General features: G+C 58.3%; 1 protein-coding gene across 7 annotated transcripts in view; it reads left to right on the forward strand.

Moving 5' to 3' along the window:
• Positions 1-22464, forward strand: part of EHMT1 (euchromatic histone lysine methyltransferase 1) — a 109444-nt gene that overhangs the window by 65541 nt on the left and 21439 nt on the right. For 4 of the 7 annotated variants that reach the window (XM_027557020.1, XM_027557021.1, XM_027557022.1 and 1 more), the window contains exons 7-16: positions 2508-2585; positions 3520-3640; positions 5947-6078; positions 8760-8905; positions 12047-12190; positions 12806-13032; positions 14059-14232; positions 15260-15342; positions 16186-16292; positions 21023-21145. In XM_027557020.1, coding sequence (XP_027412821.1) covers positions 2508-2585; positions 3520-3640; positions 5947-6078; positions 8760-8905; positions 12047-12190; positions 12806-13032; positions 14059-14232; positions 15260-15342; positions 16186-16292; positions 21023-21145 — 1335 coding nt within the window. The remainder of the gene's footprint in view (positions 1-2507; positions 2586-3519; positions 3641-5946; positions 6079-8759; positions 8906-12046; positions 12191-12805; positions 13033-14058; positions 14233-15259; positions 15343-16185; positions 16293-21022; positions 21146-22464) is intronic. The other 3 variants (XM_027557024.1, XM_027557025.1, XM_027557026.1) reach the window with 2 other exon arrangements.

The raw sequence follows: 22464 nt of genomic DNA on the forward strand, positions 1-22464 counted from the left end.
CCCTGCGGCTGCCATGTGCATTCTCGTCCACTGACCCCTACGCCTCCCTTGACAGTCATGTGGCAGGAGTTTCAGAAGGTGTTAATCTGCCTGTTTTAGTGGGTAGTTCCATTGCTCGCTGTTTTTAAAATAAAAAACTATCCAGTGAAATTTAAAGATATTTAAATAAAGCTGACTAAAGATACCAGGAGAAAGTTGTATGTGTTGGTGGAAGTTTTAAACCATCACAAACACGAGTGAAGAGAAGATGCGGATAGCCACTGTCAGGGCCTCCCTGGCAGCTCAGTGATGAAAGGACCCACCTGCTGACGCAGGAGACCCCAGTGTGACCCCCAGGTCAGGAAGAACCCCGGAGAAGGGAATGGCAGCCCACTCCAGTATTCTTGCCTGGGAAATCCCATGGCTAGAGGAGCCTGGTGGGCTACAGTCCATGGGGTCACGAAGAGTTAAACACGACTTAGTGTCTAAACAGCAGCGGTAGCCCCACCTCCCCTCACACGGGTGCTCCGAGCTGGCCATTCTTGCCGCGCAGCTGTGAGGTGAAAGCCAGAGGGAGCATTAATATTTAAAAGGACAAGGGAGAGAGTTTGCTGAGAATATAATCCTCATCACTGTAGCTGGTTAGCCGAGCGTGGGTGGTCCTGCCAGTCGGAGAACACGCGGACAGTCTGTCAGCAGGATGCCCAGGACGCTGGCTGGCGTTTACGACCAGGGAGGTCAGGACGGCGCAGCCAGGCCTGTGTGCAGGGGCTGCTGCTTCCCTGATGGTCCTGGGGCTGTCTCAGCAGCTGAGGACTCGGAACACAGAGCCAGTATCACCCCCAGAGTTAGCTGTCATCCTGAAACACCGCCAGAGCACCTAGCAGTAAACTTAACAAGAGATGTCTGTGACCTGGAAGGGAAGTTATGTAACTTTGCTGAGAGAGGTTTAAAGAAACATAAGTTCATGGAATGACTCATAGTTTGTCTGAATGAGGAGATCCCTTGTGTAATTTCCCTTGCCCCATGTTATCCTTAAACTCATCAGAATCCTCACAGGACCTTCGGTGGGGTCACCTGATGTGGGGGTGTCATGGCGGGAACAGGTGCAGGGTTGGCAGGATGGGGCTTGGTGGGGCTGGGCAGGCACCACGCGGGGCGGCCGCCCACCTTGCCGTCCGTCCGCAGCGTGGCAGTTTGCTGTCAGAGCTGGGCTTCCAGCTGGGGGCGAAGGCCGTGAGCTTCTCCGTGAATGTTACCAGGATGACTGGCAGCAGGTGGTCACGGGGCACAGGAGACGTGGGCTCCATTCCAGACACACAGGGCGGTGGTCTCGTGGTTCTGAGTACACTCAGACCACTGTGTACAAGGGTAGGTATAAATCAGAGAAGTTGTTACTTAAGAAAGCAAATTCCAGAAGATTTAAAATGTCCACACAGGGACTTCCCTGGTGGTCCAGTAGTTAAGACTGTGCTTCCAGGGTTCATTCCTCAGCTGGGAACTAAGACACCGCATGCCGTGTAGTGCAGCCAGAAGTTAGAAAAGAGTTAACACAAAATACTCAACTGTGGGAAAAAAGCTTTGGAAACCATTTCTTCTAATCTCCGATGAAGGCTTGCTGGTGTAAGACACAAACCCAGAAGCTGTGAAGTGGGAAGTGGAGAGGTTTGACTCGTCCGGTTGGAATCTCAGAAGTTTTATATAAAAAGAAAGAGGAGAAGCAAAGCTCATAAGACTTGGTAGGAAAATGTTGGTAACATGTTTAGCAGGCAGAGGAGATCTCTCCTGTGGGTGTGTAGCTCCCACAGTTACTAGAAAGCAGGGACCCAGGGGAGATAAGGGCCAGGGGTGTGGTCTCCCGGACTCAGAGGGAGAAACAGGGGCAGGGCTGGGGGTGCTTGGGCCTGTGGGCACCCCCCACCCCCAGCGCTGGCCGTGGTGGGAGCCCGTGTCTGCTGTTTCCCGTGGAGGGGGGGTGGTCTTAACTGTCCTGTGCGATCGTGGAGGTTTGTAGCCCCTGGAGGAGCCACAGTGGGCATGTGTGCAGGGCAGAGGAGGGCACGGGTGCGCACGGGCTTCAGGGTCACTGTGCAGGTAGGGGCGGTGAGCACGGGCACCTCTGTTATGTGACGGGAGGGGTTCTGCAACACACTTCTCGTTAGAAGAAGGTGACTCAGAGAAGTGTGCAGGGTGCTGCTGCCGGGAGGCTGGGCACGCGTGCCCACCTGGAAGGGGTCTGAGTGTTCGCTGCAGCCTGGGCCGGCCTGGGCCCTCGGCAGGGGCGGGTCGGTTTTACACTTTGTGTTTGTGCCGTGTGCGCTGGTCCTTCCTAATTGCTGTCTGCCACGCACGTTGATCTGTGTACAGTTGATGCCCTCCTCCACGCCAGGGCCGCCCTCCAGGTGGGCCCTTGGTGTGGAGCGGGAACGCGGGCGCCCCCAGCAGCCCCTCAGCACGGGGGTCCGGGTGCCTGCCCCCAGAGGGTCACTGGCTTCTCTTCTCTTTTGGGCCCCCGCGTGGCCGCTTAGGTGGACGGCGAGTCTGAAGAGGAGCAGGAGTCGGCCGGCACCGCGGACGAGGAGGAGGACGGGGACGAGTCCGACCTGGTAACCCCGGCGCGCGCGGATCCCTGGGTCCTGCGCGCAGAGTGGGAGGGGCCTCCGGGCCAGCGGGGCGGGGCTCAGAGCTGAGGGCGGGGTCGGAGGCTCGGCTGGCGGGCGGCGGGGCGGCGGGGCTCGGTGAGCTCGTGGCCGTGTCCGTCCAGCCAGAGCAGGTCTCTGAGAGGGAGACGGTGGCCACGTGGGGGCTGAGAGGAGGGCGCGAGGGCGGCGCTGTGGCGAGGCGCGTGTCTCCCCGGGGCCTGGCCCTGGTGCAGTGTAGCTCGCGCTGCTCCCTTCTCTGCGCGAGGCACAGGGCGCTGGGGCCCAGCTCCAGGCCCAGGCTCCCAGGCGGCTCTCGCGCAGGCGCTGAGCCGCCCCGGTATCTGAGGGTCTCGGGATTATAGGCCCTTAGGTGTCTTCTCACCCACGGCCAGCGAGGCTGCGAGACCCTCGTGTCAGACTTGGCAGCGTGGTCTGTGGGCTGGCTTTCTGTCTGTCTGGCTCAAGGCAGTTAGACCCTGCCTGCGTGGAGGTGTGAGATGCGGACACTCAGGAATCGTGGCGTGTCATGAGCGGTGACAGCCTCTTGCTCTCTGGGCTCTGGCTAACCTGGATGTAGACTTGAAGCAGACTGAAGCTTTGCTCCTTTTCTTTTGAGCACGGTGAATGGGTGCGTGTGACTGAAAGTGGACTCGCTTACTGAGCTGCTTTAGTGTCTGGTAGAACTCTCCCATGTATTTTTTTGTGTGTGTGCTGAAACTCAAGTAACGGCTTGGAGTGTGTTTAGGGACAAGCATGGGCATCTTTACGAATGTGACCTAGAAGGGACCGTCTGGGAGTGAGCGGGGTCTTGTGGGTGAGTGGTGGCCACAGGGCAGGAGCTGGAGCCTCTGCGCCCGGAGCCCACGCTCTGCCTTTCTGCCCTCTCCCCACTCCCCAGAGTTCTGAGTCCAGCGTCAAGAAGAAGTTCCTCAAGAGGAAGGGGAAGCCTGACAGCCCTTGGATCAAGCCAGCGAGGAAGAGGAGGCGGAGAAGCAAAAAGAAGCCCTGCTCTGTGTTAGGTAGGCACGGAGCCGCGCGACGCCTGGGCGGGAGCGCGCCTCGGCACTGGGGTCTGTGCAGGGCTGCGTTCACCTGGAGGACTCCACTGTTAGGACAGCAAACACCCCAGAAGGGACTTAATCGGAGCTGCTTTAGCAAGGGCTGCCCGGCGGTCTCCTGCCCGCGGCCCGCACCCCCACACACCCTGTGCCCTGCCCTCAGTGTCCTGGGGCCAGGCCCTGGGCCACAAAGCGCTGCTCAGCCCTTTGGTCAGTCCCCTTGATCCGGGGGTGGTTCTGTCCCAGGCAGACTGGGAGCGGAATGGCCTCAGGCTCAAGGGCCCAGCCCTTGTCTGCAGCTTTGCTGTGGAGGACTGAACGCCGCAGGGGGTGTGCAGTACTCTGGAGCAGGGCTGGTGAGCCCCCCTCGCGCCTGTGACAGGAGGTCCTGCCACGCCCTGTGCCTGGCCGAGACCCCTCCCTAGTCAGCCGTCGCGCTACTCTGGGGTTCTCGCCTGGGGCCGGCGCCGTGGGGCCCGCTCACGGAGGGCACCTCTCTTTGGCTTCTCCACGCGTCACCGGGTCACCGTGTCGTTGCTGCTGGGCAGTGCTGCACAGCTTTAGTTCTCTGATGGAGAAGCAGGTCATGGAGCTGCCCTCGAAGTGCAGAGGGCCGCTGGCGGCCCCGCGTGGCGGGCGCTCGGGTCTGGGTCAGATGGTGCGTGGGGCTTGTTGGCCCGCCAGGCACCATGTTGTCCCTGAAGCTCCTCTCCTTCACTCACGGTTCCCCGTCTCTCTGCCTCGAGTCATCACCCGAGGTCACACACCCCGTGTTTCTGTTGTCGGCTGACAAGCCGTTGTAGACCCAAGACTAAAAGTCACCGGTCCTGGGATGAAAGCTTGATCGCCACCATCTTGGGTATAGCATGCAGAATGCCTGCCGGAATATTTATTCAAGCAGGACTTTGAATTGTATTCCCTTTGTAAAGTGTTTAAAATTGTACAGTCTACTGGGGTTCCTCAGGTGGGTGGTGATTTCTGCAGGCGGTCAGCTCCTTCCTGCCTGAGATTTGGGTGCAGACTGGCCTGGACTCAGGGTCTTTGGATACCAAACTTCTGTATTATACCTGTTCAATTCCCATCATTGAAATAACATCAGTGGCTTGTCTGTGAAGTGTGGGCATTTGCCCTTTGCTGGAGGTGTTAACTATGCTGTGTAAACGCCCGTTTTCACAGGCTTCTTCAGTGAGATGCCCTTACGATGACTGATACCCAGGTGGCTTCCTGGGTCATGTAGATAGGAACCTCTCACCCCGTGATGGCTCCTCACTTGCATACTCGCCTCTCGTTGGCATGTTCAGAGTGTGTTACCCTCTGGCGGGTGAGGGGCTCCTTAAACCCCGTTCTCATGGATGGACATTCCCTCCAGCCTTTCCCTGTGGATCCTGGAGCCCACGGCCTGAGCTGGACAGGTTCCCAGTGATGCTGTGTGTCTGAGGCGTCTTTAGCTGCCGCACAGCAGCTAGTCTTTGAAACCTGCCATTCGACTTTTCTCTTACTTTAACATGGAACGTGTGTACAGTGTTTGTACTTGTGTCCTCAGATCGTTCTATCAGCTTTAATCCAGCTCACGAGGGTGTAGAGAAAGGCGTGTTCATGTGTCTGTGCCTTTGCTCTCCTTGACGAGGCTGCCCCATCCCCGGGGAGCCCGAGTGGAAATGGGACCAGGCAGGAGAAGTGTGGGCGGGTGTGTGTGTGTGATCCGCACGGCTGGTGAGTGTATGTCTCGCATGTGCGCGTGTGTGATTTGTGTGGCTGGCGAGCATCCGTGTGTCTAGCGTGCGTGTGTGATCTTTGTTGTCGGCGAGCATCTGTATGACACGCGTGTGTGTGAGATGTTTGTTGCTGGTGAGCGTCTGTATGTCTTGCACATGTCTGTATGACACTTGCTGTGCGTGTGTGATCCGTGTGCCTGGCAAGCGTCTGTCTCTCTCTCGCACGCGTGTGTGATCTTTGTTGCTGGTGAGTGTCTGTCTCTCTCGCGCGTGTGTGATCTTTGTTGCTGGCGAGCATCTGTATGACACGCATGCGTGTGTGAGATGTTTGTTGCTGGCTAGCATCTGTATGTCTCTCGTGTACATGTGTGTGATCTGTGTCTGGCAAGTGTCTACGTGTCTCGTGTGCATGTGTGTGCGATCTGTGTACCTGCGAGCGTCTGTATGGTCTGCATGCGCATGTGTGGGATCTGCGTGGCTGGCGAGGCTCTGTGCCTCGGGGTGGCGGTGCGGCCCCAGCCCCCCGTTTGATGAGGGCACCTTTGGTTGCAGGTTCTGAAGCCTCTGCGTCGTCTTCGGGCAGTGTGGAGCCAACGGCGCCTGGCGACGGCGGGGGGTACATGGAGGTGCCGCTGGACTCCTTGAATCTCCATGTCCAGGGTGCGCTGACCTCTGACACAGAAGGTGAACGCGTGCGTGGTGGGGCCAGTGGGGGGAGGGCACATTGGATGCTGCGCGGGCAGGACACGGTGCCGGTCGCTGTGCCCCAGAGGTTGGGTGCAGACACCTGCTGGGGTGGCGGTCCCACAGGCCACACGAGCTCTTGTCGGCTCCCCGCGGGAGGTGCCTCTGCCCGCAGGTGGCAGTGTTCTGCGTAACCTGACTGTTTCATGGCCTCGGACTCCAGCAGTGTTGGCAGAAACGTGTGCCCACGTCGGGGTTGAGCTGCTGGTGTTCAGATGCCCCGTGGTGCGTATCCGGGGCTGGGCCCTTCACCGAGGTCCTTGCTCCACGGTGCTGGGGTCCTGGCACTGGGGCTGTGTACTCCCACCATCCAAAAACCTTTATCTGGAAAAGGAGCTAACAGCTATTTGGCCCTTGTGGGAAATCAGTTTGAAATCTGGGGATGATGTAAAACCCCTGTTAACTTTGTCTCATGGACTTTGGTGGCTGAAGGGTATGGCTTCCGGCAGGGTTTAGCCAGACGTTGTGGAAAGGATAGATGGATGGCCTTTGGCTGTGAGCACTAGGGGAGTTTGGGTGCTTGTTCAACTCAGGAAACTACATCTGTAGCTTGGGAAGGAAGTCACAGGCTTCTCCATCAGAGAAACAGCAGCTTTTCTTCTTGCTGCAAATTAGCAGAAACCATCCAGTGACCCCTCACGCCCTCCTTCCCAGTGACGTGACGTGTGTGTTCTCTGCTTCCAGACGTTCTTAGCTTTGTCTCAGGAGTGTGCTGACTTGGACGCCTGCGGGAAGCAGTGCTTATTTTACCAAATTGCGCATGGTCGGTGGTGTGAGGGCAGTGCGGCGGGGGTGCCTGTCTAGGCTGAGCCCCGGGCTCAGGGGCGGTGGCCTCTGCCTTCGCGTGCTTCTGTTCAGCTCCTCTAAGTAAGGGCCTCGCTGGTGGGAGCCCTGCATTAGGAGGAGAGGCAGCTGCCGGGCGCGGGGCGAGATGCTTCTCTGAGGGTGTTTCTCACGGTGCCAGCCCTGCCAGGGCCGCCCAGTCACGCGGTATCTGGAGAGCCAGCTCTTTGCAGGGACAAGTCGGGGTCTCCAGGTGTATGTATTCAGTCCTGGAGTTTCAGACCCTCGAGAGAGGGCAGCGGCCTGGAGATCCTTGGCAGCGAGCCCTGTGACCTGGACCCTCGGGAAGGCGAGGACCGACCTGGTCACGGGGTCCCGGCTCCAGCCCAGAGAGCGTTTGCATTGGGATGCGCAGTGGCCCTCATCCGTGCCCCCGGGTCTGCCGAGCCGGGGTTGGGTGCTGCTCTGACCCCGGTGGCTGGCTGGGGCTGTGGGCAGATGGCCACAGCCGGGGGCATGTACAGGGTCCACTGGGACCCGTCCGTCTGGCGCCCTGTAGCTCCTCTGCCTGGCCTGCTGGCCGGCCCTTCCCTCGCCCTGGCCTTGCGGCCCGTGTCCTGGGTTCAGAGTCAGTCAGCTGAGCAGCATCGGGGTCAGTGCAGGTGGGTCACACCCCTCCGTTTGCTCTTGGGAGGCAGCGAGGGCGGGATCCCTGGGGTCTCAGGGTTGCCCTCCAGTCTGGTTCTCGCATGAGCCGGCTGCTCCTGCCGCCAGGGCACGGCTGGGTCTGGGTCCCGAGTGTCCTGGGCCCAGCCTGGCTCCCGCGCAGGGAGGGGAGTGGGCCATGGGACTGTGCTGTGAGAAGGAACAGGGACTTGCCTTCCTTTGGAAGCCGTAGCTGGGTTGAGGGCTGTTTCTGGCCACTGGCCTGTGTCCCCACCAGGAGCCAGCCTGACCGTGAGCCCCCTTTCCCTGGCACTGCCCCCTCGCCTGCCTGCAGGCAGGTCGGGGTGATGTTGCTGTGCCCAAAAGGCTTGCCATGATCCTGGTTTTCTTCTTTGTTTTCCTCCACACGTCCGTCATTCAGCTGGAGAAGCAAGCTCTCTGTGCGGTTATAGTGGGTCATCACTGAACAGGCTGCCTCTAAACCCTTCCAGGTGGTGCTAACTTGCTTCAGTCATGTCCCACTCTTGGTAACCCCATAGACAGTAGCCCACCGGGCTCGTCTGCCCATGGGATTCTCCAGGCAAGAACACTGGAGTGGGTTGCCATGCCCTCCTCCAGGGGAATCTCCTGACCCAGGGACTGAACCCATGTCTCTTATGTCTCCTGCATTGGCAGACGGGTTCTTTACCACTTAGCGCCACCTGGAAAACCCAAAATGTCTCCAGATACTACCAAGTGTCTCGAAGGCAAAGGAATCACGCTCCGTCGTGTCAGACTGTTTGTGACCCCATGGACTGTAGCCTGCCAAGCTCCTCTGTCCATGGAGTTCTCCAGGCAAGAACACTGGAGTGGGTTGCCATTCCCTTCCCCAAGGGATCTTCCCAACTCAGGGATGGAGCCCAGTCTCCTGCGTCGCAGGCAGGTTCTCCACCACCTGAGCCACCGGGGAAGCCCCCCTTCTGAGTGGCCCAAGCATTTAATTTGTGGCTGCAGCTCTGAGCGGAGCAGGGAGGACGAGCGCTCCCCTCGTGGGGAGTGCAGTCTTGGCCTGGGTTACCTGTGTGCTGCCGTGAGCGTGTCTGCAGGGACCCTGTCGCCGGTGACCCAAGTGTAGCAGAGCGTCTGGGCAGGTGGCATGGCGGTGACACTCAACGCGTCTGCTGTGACTGCAGGGCTGGCCAACGGTCCTGATGCAGGCGAGACGGATGGCCTCCAGGAGGTGCCCCTCTGCAGCTGCCGGATGGAGACCCCAAAGAGCCGGGAGATCACCACTCTGGCCAACAACCAGTGCATGGCCACAGAGAGTGTGGACCACCAGGTGAGCCGCCGCGTCTGTGTCGGGGGGTGCCCTGCCTGGCGGCGCCAGGCTGCCTGGGGAGGCGGGCTGTTTGTGTGGCCATGCTGAGGCTGGGGGCGGACATGGCCGTGGGTACTGCTCTGCTGAGGCCACGCTTCCCAGAGGCTTTCCTGCTTGGCTGTGCACTTGAACGTGGATGGCAGAGGCTGAGGCCCCACCCACCTTCTTTAGAGGAGCTTCCCATACAGAGAGTCTCGCAGCTGACTGCTGACCCTGCTGCTCGGGGCCAGCCGCCGCCACTCTTGGCTTTGAGCCAGTGGTCACGGCATGTCTCGTGGAGCAGAAACAGCAGTGGCTCCTGCTGTCACGTGACGCGTCGCGGACGGTTGGATGTGTGTGTCCTCTGCTCTGGCCACACGCAGGCAGCTTCCGCCACCGCCTGTGGCCCTGCGTCTGTGTGGCCTGGTGTTCCCGGCCGGTTGGTCCCCTTTATCTTGGGTCACGGGGCTGGAGGCCGGCACTCGTCCGGGCTATGCGGCGGTCCCTGCGTCCAGCTTGGTTTGGCCAGAGCGCCTTCAGGGACGCGTCGGTCCCGTTGCCCACAGCTCCTCAAGGCTCCCTGCAGGGCAGTTGTGCCTTCAGAGCTCTGCCGAATGCTGCCCGGTGAGCAGTTGGGCAGCTTCCCATACTTCCTGCCACGACCGCAGTGTCGCTGGGACAGGCAACCCCCTCACCCGCAGGGCTGCTGGGCCCTGAAGCGGGCCTGTCCTGTGTTCGTAGAGCAAGTAGTGACGTCTCTTCCTGCTTTTCCGAGTAATGAGCCGGTGCTTCGGCTGTCTCTCCCCACTGCCATTCCCTGTAGTTCGTCTTAGTGACTCAGGGTCTTTTCCTGGGAAATTGATCCAGAAAACAATGCAGGTCAGATGTTGGGCTTGATGAGTCTGTCTCAGGTGGCGGGCACACCAGTAACCACACCAGGGGCAGAAAGCAGGATTGGCCCCGGGTAGCCGCCACCTGGCTTCTGTGCTCCGCCGCCCATTCATCCTCTGTGCTTCTCTCTGGAACGGCAGGACCACTGGACCCTGTGATTGGAGTCAGCGGCTCTCAGACGCGCAGGGCGTCCAGCCCACTTGTCTGCAGTTTAGACACAGGTGGACCTGGCTCAGTGGCGGCGGTGCACCCCAGCCAAGGCGTGGCCTCTGGGTTCTTCTTCTGACGCTGGAGCTGTGGGGTCTCACTGCCTGTGCTTGGCACCCCCTCAGAGTTTCAGTGTGCATCTGTGCTGCTCACTGTTCACTTGGCAGCTGATGGTTTCATGAGGACTTGTCATTTCACCTCGTCACGTTACACAGCAGAGCCCCAGAGGAAGAGCCTTCTCTTCATTTCCTGGTCGTTGAGGCCGTGGGTTTGTTCTCTGTTTTTGGAGGTTGACCAGTTCTGCTTCTAAAATATTACGAACTCACATGTTTAAACAGATTCAGCAGGTTTTAGTCTTTGTGTTATTGGTATTATTGCAGCTTCCCCGCACCCCTGGGCCTGCAGGGCCCTATTCATCTTGGCCTCAGAGCATCATTTCACAGTGATACTGAAATGCCATTATGAAGACCATTTTTGAAATGATTCTCAGAAAGTGAACTGCCTCTCTTTGCTGCTTCACAGAGCACACAGGAGCGTTTGTATGTTTGCACGAGTGATTTCCATGGTGTTACAGTCACTCACAGTCAGGACACCTGGATGGTCTCGGGGTAGGGGACGAGATGAGTGGGTGGTGGACTGAGACATGCACATCGCAGCAGATCTTCTAAGGAACCCCCTTGTGGAGCCAGAGAAGAATGTCCACACTCGTCTGCTCCGAATGCAGAAGCAGATGTACGACCGGGCTGTCTTATTAAAGCAGATGTTAAAGAATTTTGTGAACAATATAAAATAAAACAATGACACATTGCTCATTAAATAGTTTAAAAATAATTTTTATTTAAAATATGTTCTTTTTTTTTTTTCATTTAAAGAGTAAAATTCAATGTTTTTTAGTAAGTCAGAGTTGTGCAGCTATCACTACAATCAATTTCACAGCATTTCCATCACCCAGAATGACCACATCCCCTTAACATGGTGGCGTCAGGCCCAGAGTCTCCCATCCCCCCAGCTCTACTTTCCGCTTTCTCTATAGATTTGCCTATGTAAACGGGAACATACATTATGTCGTCTTTAGTGACTGTTTTTTTACTTAGTATGTAAAATATGTTCTTTATGTGATAGGTTTAATTGTTATTTTAAATTAAATTCTCTCTTAAATTCTAACATGGTCGGTATGAATGGGTGTACTGTACTTGGGCAAAGCTCTTTGGGCCTTCAGCCGTTGTTAAGAGTGAACAAGAATGCTGAAGGCGGGGACTCTGAGGACCCTGCTCTCCATCCTCTGCTCTCTCTCTCTCGCCCTGTCCTGCTCTCTCTCAGCTCAGCTTTGTCCAGGTTTCCTTGTGCCCTGACTGGAGGTTGGGTTTGAGGGCTCCTTGTGGCTGGCCTGTGCTGGCCCCAGGTCCCAAGCTGGACCCGCTGGGGTTGGGCAGCGTCTCCCAGGCTGCCCGCTCTTCTGGGGTACAAGGAGGCCCTTCTGGTGTCTGGCTCTCACCTGTCCCGGGTCTGTAGGGTACTGCCCTGTCACTGCCCACACCCTGGTGTCTCAAGGCCCACCCCACCCACCTGCATCCTGTGGCCTTTGGTTTTAAGTGTCATCTCTGGTTTTGGTTTTGCTGTCTAATTGCTCTGGTTTTTTTGTGGGATTCCATCGAATTCTTAAGCTGCTGTTACTTTCCCCAAAATATTTCTTCTCTTTGAATACCCAGGCCACCTCGGCCTCAGCGGCTGACACCCTCAGAGCCGGTTCCCTCATCTCCATCCCATGAACTTTACCGAGGCATCGTCCACGTGCTTGAGGTTGCCTCTCAGCATGCGTCTCTGTCACACGTGTGACAGACACACACAGTCGTGCAGCCAGCACACTCCTGATTTCTGTGCGGGGTGGGGGGCATTGACTCTCACTGGACCCGTTTCTTCTGGTGGGCTGGTGGGTGTGGAGGCCCGCACCGCCTGCACCCTTTGCTTTCCTGACCCCCTCCCGTGCTGGGTGTGGCGCGCTGACCCGGTCTCTCCCGATTGCAGCTGGGCAGGTGCACGAACAGCGTGGTGAAGCATGAGCTGATGCGTCCATCCAGCAAGGCGCCGCTGCTGGTGCTGTGTGAGGACCACCGGGGCCGGATGGTGAAGCACCAGTGCTGCCCCGGCTGCGGCTACTTCTGCACGGCCGTGAGTGCCGCCCGCCTCCCGGGCACGCCCAGCCCCTCCCCACTGCTCCTGGCGCTGCCCGGCAGGACCGCCTGCCCCGTGTTGCCACCTGCAGAGCCCCGGGCCGTCCTCCTCGGTGGCTCAGCCACAGGTGCTCCCAGGCCCTCTCCTGGGCTCACGGGCTCCACGTGGCCCTTCGTGCTCCCGGCTGACAGCCTCTCTCCTGGGGCTTCTCCGGATGCCACGGCTCTGTGTCCTCCCAGTCCTCCACATCCTTCCATGCCTCTGCTGAAAGATGGCCCCGGGTCCCACTTTCTGCCCCAGAGCCCCGCCTGCGGCAGGGGGACTCTGCTGAGGGCTGTTGCCGGCTCTCAGGGCTGTGAGTCTGCTTCCCGGGTGCGTCCTCCGTGGGTCTCCTGTCGACCCGGTCTTATACATGTCTCACCCGCTGAGCAGCGTGGCGCAGAGCGAGGCGCGGGGCTGGGGATGTCCTCCGCTTCATGCAGGGCGCAGGGCCACAGGCCTTCTCTCCTCCCCACGCCGGCTTCCTGCCCCACATGTGCCTGCACCTCGGGTTCACTTGCTTTTCTGCATTTTAGTCCCAGTGAGAATGACTTGTTGCCTTCCCATCTTTAGGGTAATTTTATGGAATGTCAGCCTGAGAGCAGCATTTCTCATCGTTTCCACAAAGCCTGTGCCTCTCGAGTCAATAATGCCAGCTACTGTCCCCACTGTGGGGAGGAGACCTCCAAGGCCAAAGAGGTGACCATTGCAAAGGCAGACACGACGTCCACGGTGACCCTGGCCCCTGGGCAGGAGAAGAGCTGTGCAGCAGAGGGCAGGGCCGACACCACCACGGGCAGGTATGTGCCCCCAGCCGCCAGGGGTCTCCCTGCTGGCGCACGCGCCGTGAGCTCTGACCCGTGAGGCTGGGAGGCACGGAGACTTGTGTTTGCTCGCTGCGCTGTGCACGTGTCTCCTCTGCACACTCATCCACCTGTGTGTGGACCTGTGTCACACCGTCCTCCGTGATGTGTGTCCGCGCTCTGTGTTGAAGCACAGTGCTCCCTGAGCCTGCGGTGCCTGTGCGTGCCTGTCCCTGCCTGCGTGCACCTGTGTGTACGTGTACGACGTGGAGCGTCAGCATCAGCTGCTGTATGGTCTGCTGTTACTGTGCTATGTTTAGGATGCCCTAGCTGAACACACAAGAAACAGTCTACAAGAGAAGGATTTGTATTGCAAACATATAGTTTTCTTCCTAAAAGAATTAGGTGGAAATAGCTGAAGAACTCATAGAGCTAATTGGAGTTAGTCGTCCAGATGATCAGTTAAGAAAAGGTGTCAGAAGCCTTGTCCTCACCAGCCTGTCCAGCTGGAAGCCAGGGTGAAGGAGATCCTTCAAAACAGCAGCAAACTCACCACCTACCCTAACCCGTGACTGAAAATCCGCTGAAGGTTAAGAGGCTCAAATTGTAAACATTCAGAACTTAGTATGGGGATGGTGTTGATGCCATCATATTTTTGTGAATTAAGTATGTTAGTCTATAAGTTTAATGCTCTGAGTCAAAATTCCAAGGTGTTCCTTGTATTGGTCAGGCAGTGGACTTGAGATTCAACCTGGAGTGGATTCTAAAGCAAATTTGAACACTGGTCCAGAAGCCTAGGAAAGGCTGCCCTCGCTTCTGAGCGCTCCCTGGGACTTGGTCTGCGTCTGGGCACTGCCCTCTGGGCCGGGACAGACAGTGAGCCCGCGGTCGTTTTCCGTCTCGGAGGAGCAGCACAGCTGGGGGCTGAGGGGATCCTGTGTTGTGTATTCATTGGTTTCCGTAAGAGGGGGAGTTTGCATGTCTCTAAAACTCAGAATTCCACTTATTTCCTCCTCCCCGAAGCGCTGCTGGCCCCCTGCTCTCAGAGGAGGACAAGCCGCAGAGCCTGGCCCCCCAGGTGCCGGAGGGCTTCGACCCCACAGGGCCGGCTGGGCTGGGGAAGCCGGCGCCAGGCCTCTCCCAGGGCCCTGGGAAGGAGACCCTGGAGAGCGCACTCATCGCCCTGGATTCCGAGAAGTAAGCCCTTCTTGCAGCCTCCACCCCCCCGTCCTCCTGCACAAGGCCCCCACTGCGTTGCTGGGTGTCCCCGTCCGCCAGCGTCTGTGCGCACCGAGGCCACATGTGCCCTCCATGTGCTCCCCCGGGGCGCGGGTGCTCCCAGGCGTCGCTGAAGCCACTCTGATGGCTGTTGACACACCTCCTCGTTAGTCTGGAAGCCATGGAAACCAGTCGCAGCTTGTCGTGGCACACCCCCTGATGGCATGGTGAGGGTAGTCCCGGAAGCCGGTGAGGCTTCCCAGACGCTGCCGGCCAGAGCTCTGACCTCAGGACCGGAGGGCCGCCACTGCTCTGACGCTGCTCGTCTGTGAGGGCGGGTCTGGAGCAGGCACCCTCTTGGTCTTGCCTGCACCACCTGGGAGTCTGCAGGAGGGCCTGGCGCCCCTGACCCGTGACCGCACGGGTGACCTGCCGCACAAGTGACCCTGCGCGCAGGTGACCCTGCGCACAGGGTCTTGTGGTCAGGGCTGCAGCCAGGCTGTGTGGCTCCTCCCTGGAGCATCAGGGTCCTGTCTTGTTCTTGGGTAGTTGTGTTGTGGGACATGGTCCCGAGTCCCCACGGCTCTCTTTTGGCCTCCAGCCTGGTCTCTGATCCTGGTCTCACAGTGACTATTGGGTGCCCTGTCCCTTCATTAGGCCCAGACTCTACTTGAGCAGGGTGGGTGTAGCTGGGTGGGATACCCTGCCCCACCACCTCAGGGGTCCCACTATGCCCCGTGTGGAATGCCGAGGCCTCAGGGACCGTTCCCATGTGTAGGTGAAGGAGATGATCATGCGTTTTTAGTGTTTTTATTGTGAGATGCCTGGTGGATGTGGCATCTTTCACCTTGAAGGCTGGACATAAGGGCCTCACCCAGACCTCCCCAGCCTGCAGGTGGTGTCTGTGGGTGTGGGTGTGTACATGCATGCGTGCGTGTGTGTGTGTCCGCGTGAACGTGTGTGGTAGGGGAGCTGTGCTTACCGCTGACCCGTGTTCTCTCCACAGACCCAAGAAGCTCCGCTTCCACCCGAAGCAGCTGTACTTCTCGGCGCGGCAAGGGGAGCTGCAGAAGGTGCTGCTCATGTTGGGTAGGTGGGCGAGCACGCCTCTGTCGTCGCAGGGCCCGCCGTGTCCCACCCTGTCCCATTGCTCTGGTCGGTGCATACAGGCCGCTCCTGGGGTTCAGCCTGTTCGCCACGTTCACGCTCAGTCAAGGCGGTGGGTGTGCTTGCTTGGAATTAGCAGGAATGAGGTGTGTGATGGTTAAGAGGTGCTGTGGAGTCAGTAGGGGCGTGGTCAGGAGCCAGGCTCGTGCCGTGGGGACCTGCCTGCGTCTTCTGTGCAGAGAGCAGCCCGGGACACCTGTGCTGTCAGCAGCCTCCTGCCGCTGTGGTTCTGACCCGCCGGGTGCTGAGGAGCAGGCAGCGCTTTGCTTCTGAGCTCACAGCTTAGGCTTGACTTTTGGGCTGGAGAAGGTGGACGCAGAATCTCTTTACTTGATAGGAAGTTAAGAAACAAGTGTAGCAGTTTGTCCTGGGGTAAAAAAGGTTTTATGTTGACCAAGGTGGCAATTTTTATCATTTTTCTGTTAGACCTTGTGCGATACTGAGGTCGCCTCACTGTTCTGGGGTTAACTCATGATCCGTGTCCATGCCAGGCTGGGAGCTGCGCTCAGTAATTGCCTCCCCTTAGGGCCTGGCCTGGGGGTCCTGCTCCCATGGAGTGTCCATCCTGGGGCCCCTCCAGCCTCATGTTGGGGCCGAGGCCGGCTGGGGGACACGGGAGGGCCAGGGGCCCAGAGTTAGCAGTGGTGCTGGGGCCTTTGATTGCAGCCTGCCTGCCGTCCCCCGGGGCCTCCCCACCCCGGCCCGGCCCGCCTGGGTGCTGGGGTCGTGCCTGATGAGTGAGTGGCACCTCTTGTTTGTTTGCAGTTGACGGGATCGACCCCAACTTCAAGATGGAGCATCAGAACAAGCGCTCGCCCCTGCACGCCGCGGCGGAGGCTGGCCACGTGGACATCTGCCACATGCTGATCCAGGTCGGCCGTGGGCCGTGGGCGGCAGCGAGGGCCCAGGGCCTAGCCGCTGCCGTCCTGAGGGTTGTGTGCCTCTCGGTGTTTCCCGATTGGTTCTTGTTCACTTCGGGTTTCCATGTTGCCGCCTTCCCAGGCTGGGGGTCCAGCCGAGGCATGCACACGTGCCACTCTGCCCACCTCCTGCAGTGAGAGCTTATGTCCTGTGGTCCCGTGAATATTCCATGGTTGTATGAGGGGCACCCCCCACCCAGCAGGCACACTGGCCTCTGTGTTATCTGAAAGTGCGTCGCCCACTCTCAGCACTGTCTCTCTGGGAGGTCTCCCCAACCCAGGCCCCTGTGGGACCTCTATTCTTTGGAGGCCACCTTGCAGCTGGTTCTTCATCTCTGGATCCTTCAGGAAATCTCCTTTCGCTCGTGGGTCTAGACTTGCTGCTCAGCCCCCAGCTCAGTCTGGGGGGTTTTCTGTCTGGGCTCTGGGGCCCTCCCTGAGCGCCCACCCTGTGTTTCCCTGGCGCACCTTCTCTCCAGCTCTGCGTCCTTCGAGTCCACCTTCTTAAGCGCTGCTCCACGTGACCCTCAGCTCCTTTTGGGGGCTCACAGGTGCTGCCTCATTTGAATCCCTGGGTCCTCTCTTGCTCCCCTAGAGCTCCTTCTCAGTGGCCTCTGCGTCTCCCTGCAGTTGGACACTGTGCTCCAGTCTTTCTCATTTCAGGCTTTACCCAGATGCCTGGTGCTGGCTTGTTTGTGTGAAAAGGAAAGGGCTGCAGTGCCGGAGGTGGGCTCTTGGTTGGGCCTGTGGCCTGGCAGTTTTCGTGCTGGGGGCCGCAGGAGGGCTCTGGGCCTGGGAGCACAGTGTGCCTCCGCCGGGGCCTCGGGGCCCCTGTCGCCGCCCGCTGGCCTCCAGGGTGTGGTCTCAGCGGCTCCGTCCTGTCTGCTTGCCCTCACCGGTGCTGCACACACAGAGTAGGGTTGTGTGTCAGGGTGAAGCTTCTGCATCGACGTTTACAGTAGGTTTACGTGTTGGCTTAGATTTCTGACGCCTGAGACCCGCTTGTCAGATCCCTCTCAGCTTTGGCTTGGGCACGACAGAGGCTCGTTTGGACGGACCTGTTTAAATAGCGTGCAGCCGGGTTCTGCTGCCGCCTCTTCTGACTTCCTTCTTCCTTTAGAGGAGGTGGCTCTGCACTCCTTTGAAAAGACGTATTTCCTCCAACCTTTTTGAAAGAAAGAAAAGAAAGTGAATTTGCTCAGTTGTGTCCGACTCTTTGTGACCCCGGGGACTGTAGCCCAACCAGGCTCCTCTGTCCATGGGGATTTTCCAAGCAAGAATACTGGAGTGGGTTGCCATTTGCTTCTCCAAGGGATCTTCCCGACCCAGGGATCAAACCCGGGTCTCCCACACTGCAGGCAGATGCTTTACCGTTTGAACCACCAGGGAAATTCCACCTTTTTGAAAAAATTTATTTATCTTTTTTTTTGGCAGTACTGACTCAATGGATGTGAGTCTGAGTAAGCTCCAGGAGTTGGTGATGGACAGGGAGGCCTGGCGTGCTGCAGTCCACGGGGTCGCAAAGAGTCGGACACGACTGAGCGAGACTGCACTGAGCTGAGCTGGGTTTTCACTGCTGCTCTGGCTTTTCTCTAGTCGCGGTGCTCGGGCGTCTCTGCGGTGGCCTCTTAGCGTGGAGCGTGAGCTCTGAGTGTTCGGGCCTCGGTAGTTGGGTGCATGGGCTCCGCCGTTGGAGCTCCCGGGCTCTCGAGCTCAGGCTCAGCAGTTGCTTCATCCGGGCTTAGTGGCTCCGTGGCGTGCGGCATCTTCCCAGATGAGGGGTGAACCCGTGTCTCCTGCACTGGCAGATGCATTCTCCACCACTCGGCCACCGGGGAAGACCCCACTGTTTCCCTAACATTAGAGTATGTGCACGTGCACACGTTTGCTGTTGTTTAGTTGCTAAGTCGTGTTTCAGTCTTTGTGATCCCATGGTCTGTAACCCACCAGGCCTTTCTGTCCATGAGGTTTCCCAGGCACAAATACTGGAGCGGGTTGCCATTTTCTTCTCCAGGGCATCTTTCTGACCCAGCGTGTAAAGAGTCCTGCATTGGCAGATGGATTCTTTACCGCTGAGCCACCAGGAAAGCCCGTGTGATTAATAAAGAAGAGTCTAAAATGTAAGCATCTTGGTTCATTTTAATCGCTCTGGAGGGAACCGGCCTGGGCTGCTTCTCCCCTGAAGCACCGTCTCCCCTCCTTGAGCAGCTCTGAGGTTGACGTCATCATGACCATGTGTGTGTCTCTATGGGCTCACTGCCCTGCAGGCATCCTCGGCCACACGGCTGAGCTCTGTCCAACTCTGAACTCCACATGGTGTGACTTGTTTGCCTTCTTTCGTTCAGACAGCAACAACAGAAGGGGTCGTTCAGACCCAGGGGGCCCAGCATGGCCTGGGGGCCACTCGTGACCCACTGTCCATTCCTGCTTCTGCCCACGGGCCACGATCGAGGAAGCCGTCCTGGGAGGGAGCACAGGCGTTGCGTTCTGTTTCGCAGCCTCTCTGGAGTCATAAACTGTAGCAGAATAAAATGTGACGTGTTGGTTTAGAAAAAACAACATTTCACACGTTGGCGATCTTTACGACTCTGCATGTCTGTCCGAGCCTGGGGGTGTGACGGCTGGGCACCTCTCAGGTGAGGTTCTCAAGCGCGCAGTTGAGTGGTGTCCAGGGCTGTGCACTCCCGAGGCGGGCCGCCCTTCCCCAGAGCCCCGGTGTGCGCGGTGGGCGGGCTCACTCTGCTTCGCCCTGGATCCCACGGTGCTGCTTCTTGGAGGCCCCGCTCTCCTGGGTGCCTGCTTCCTGTGCCCTCCTCCCGGCAGGCCCTGGCCCTGGCCCTGGCCCTGGCCCTGTGCCCTCTCCTGGCTCCAGGCAGCCAGGAATCGCCCTTACTTACCATGTGGTCAGGGTGGGGGCCGCCTGTGAAGAGAGTTTTTGGTCATTCTTGGCCTGACTCGTTTCCATGCCGAGGTCTCCGTAGAAGCAGCTCCAACTAGGCAGCTGCAGCACTGTGGCCATTGAACTAAACGAGGCCCAAGCAGGGGCCGCCTCCCACGCGCTGCCGCGGGCTGGGCCAGTCCCAGCCTCCGGCCGCGCCCGGTTGTCCCCACACCGGCCCCTGCTCTGGCCTCTCCTGCTGGTCCTCCGTCTCTCCTGCACGTCTGTCTGTCCTGGTTCTGTCCCCGTCCATCCCTCTAGGAGGTTTGATCAGGTCCTCCAGCCTGCTCTGCCCTGATCTGGTGCTGGCTGTGGGCCGATTAGAAAGGTGCCTGTCCTCGCAGCCTCAGGGCCCAGGGAAGGGCAGAGCAGCGGCTGTTGCCCTGACATGTGCCGCTCTGTTCTCTGGGGGCTCACCCTCCGTCCCCCTCCTCCCAAGTCTCAGATGGCTTGGCATCATCTCCTGGGCGCCCCGCCTCTCCCTGGGATGGTCATTCACCTTCGGGCTGGCTTCCCTGCTGTGGTCCAGGGCTGCCCACACGTCCTTGTGCGGGGCTTCCGTTCCGCCGGTTGGGTGGGTCACTGACTAGCTCGGGTTTCAGACAAGCGCATGGAGCACCAGTCCTCGCGGTCCCGGGGTTTTGGCGTTGGGCGGGGGAGATGTTCCTCTGACCCTGACCCTCTGTAGCGTGGCCCCTGCCTCCACTCTTGGCCATCAGCCTGTGCAGCCCTCTCAGACCTGGGCCCTCCCTTTGAGGCTGCCCACCCCCTGAGGGCTCAGGGTGGATGGGGGTCTGGGGGAGTCTTGCCAGGTGCGTGCCCCCAGTCACAGGCACTGCCTGGCCTTCTGCCGGCAGAGGCTCATCCTGCCTGTGCACCCGGGCAGAGTGGCTGGCCCCATGCTGGCATTCTGGGCTCTGTGCTGCCTCCGCCCTGCCTGCCCCTCACCTGTGTGCTCTTCCAGGTTGCTGTGGGGTCCCGACTCCACCTCGCCCTCAGGTGGGCTTGGACCGGTGTCCCGCGCGTTTCCCACCCACTGCCCCCGCTCCGCCTGTGGCTCCGCCTGGAGGCCAGCGGGTCTCTTTCCAGCCCCTGCTGCTCAGCCCCTGGCTTCCGTGGGCCCTTCTCTGTGTGCTTTTTAAGTTTCTCACTAAACTGTTACTCTTATGTTTTAATTGCTAATAATTAAAACAATCTTGCAGGTGTTAGCTCTTTGTGCATTAGTCTACATTAGTTTCTCCCCCAAAACACAGAAAAGGTTCAGCTGCCAAATAGTCACTTTGCTCTGAGTGGACAACTCACCTTGGGCGTCTGCAGTTTTAGGCAGAATTTACCCAAGGCCTCCTGCGAGCTCATTAGTTTTTAAGTACACCCACTATTAGAAAAAAAATGCTGGAGATGAATTTTTGTTCAGTTAATTTCAGCAAGCATTAGAACAGCCCAGAAAGAGCTCTGAGGTCACTGCAAGCTGGTCCCCTTGCCTCCTGGCCCTGCCTTGCGGAGACCCTCTCCTCACCTCTTCTCTGTCTGCGCTGGGGTCTCACTTTCTTACTTCTAAGGGGTTGTCAGTGATGTTGCTATCTTTACCAAGTTAACTGAAAAGTGAAACGCTCTTCTTGACAGAAAATAGAACCATCACTTTGGAGACGGCAGAGAGACCTCCCGGGGTCTCTGCTGTCTGAGTCCGGGGGCTTTCCTCCCTGGGTGTGGCTGCAGGCTGAGTGTCTGTCCCTCTTCTCACCAGGCGGGCGCCAACATCGACACCTGCTCCGAGGACCAGAGGACCCCGCTGATGGAGGCCGCGGAGAACAACCACTTGGACGCGGTGAAGTACCTCATCAAGGCCGGGGCCCTCGTGGATCCCAAGGTACTCGGCGCACACACCCTGACCCCCGTACGCTCCTTGTGAGGAGGAGCAGAGCCGCTTCCCTGGGACGCCTTTAGGGACTGGCGGCTACTGGGCACCCACAGGTGTCTAGACGTAGGCAGTGCAGCCTGCCTGGCGGCGGTTTGCTCGTGGGAAGCACTGTGAGCACTGGCTCCACAGAGCCTGACACGGACCAGCACCCACGAGGGCTCGTGTGTGGAGGGTCCGGCTCCACCCTTCATGGTGAGCACCTCCCCTCTTCCGTGTGCTGTTCAGAGCCCTTACTCAAGAAAGTCGTCATCATGCAAAGTGCCAGGCTGGACGAAGCACAGGCTAGAATCAAGATTGCCGGGACAAATATCAACAACCTCAAGTTATGCAGATGATACCACTGTAAGGGCAGAAAGTGAAAAGGAACTAAATAGCCTTTTAATGAGAGTGAAAGCGGAGAGTGAGAAAGCTGGCTTAAAACTCAATGTTAAAAAAACTGAGATCCCGTCACACGGTCCCATCACTGCATGGCAGATAGAAGGAGAAAAGGTGGGAGCAGTGGCAGGTCTCCTCTTGGGCTCCAGAACCACTGTGCTTGGCGACTGCAGCCTTGGGATTAGAAGAGGGTTGCTTCTTGGAAGGAAAGCTGTAACCTGCTGCTGCTGCTGAGGCGCTTCAGTCGTGTCCAACTCTGTGGGACCTCACAGACGGCAGCCCACCAGGCTCTCCATCCCTCGGATTCTCAGGCAAGAACACTGGAGTGGATTTCCATTTCCTTCTCCAGTGCACGGAAGTGAAAGTGAAGTCGCTCAGTCGTGTCTGACTCATAGTGACCCCATGGACCACAGCCTACCAGGCTCCTCAGTCCATGGGATTTTCCAGGCAAGAGTACTGGAGTGGGTTGCCATTGCCTATAACAAACCTAGACAGTGTATTAAAAGGCAAAGACATCACTTTGCCGACAAAGGCCCATATAGTTAAGGCTATGGTCTTTCCAGTAGTCGTGTATGGATGTGAGAGTTGGACCGTAAAGAGGGCTGAGCGCCAAAGAATTGATGCTTTTGAATTGTGGTGCTGGAGAAGACTCTTGAGAGTCCTTGGACAACAAGGAGATCAAACCAGTTAATCTTAAAGGATATCAATCCTGAATATTCATTGGAAGGACTGATGCTGAAACTCTAATGCTTTGGCAACCTGATGCGAAGAACCAACTCATTGGAAAAGACCCTGATGCTGGGAAAGATTGAAGGCAGGATGAGAAGGGGACAACAGAGGATGAGACGGTTGGATGACATCACTGATTCAATGGACATGAACTTGGACAGACT

This window comes from Bos indicus x Bos taurus, chromosome 11 (assembly GCF_003369695.1).
Source record: "Bos indicus x Bos taurus breed Angus x Brahman F1 hybrid chromosome 11, Bos_hybrid_MaternalHap_v2.0, whole genome shotgun sequence".
Classification (NCBI taxonomy): Eukaryota; Metazoa; Chordata; class Mammalia; order Artiodactyla; family Bovidae; genus Bos; species Bos indicus x Bos taurus.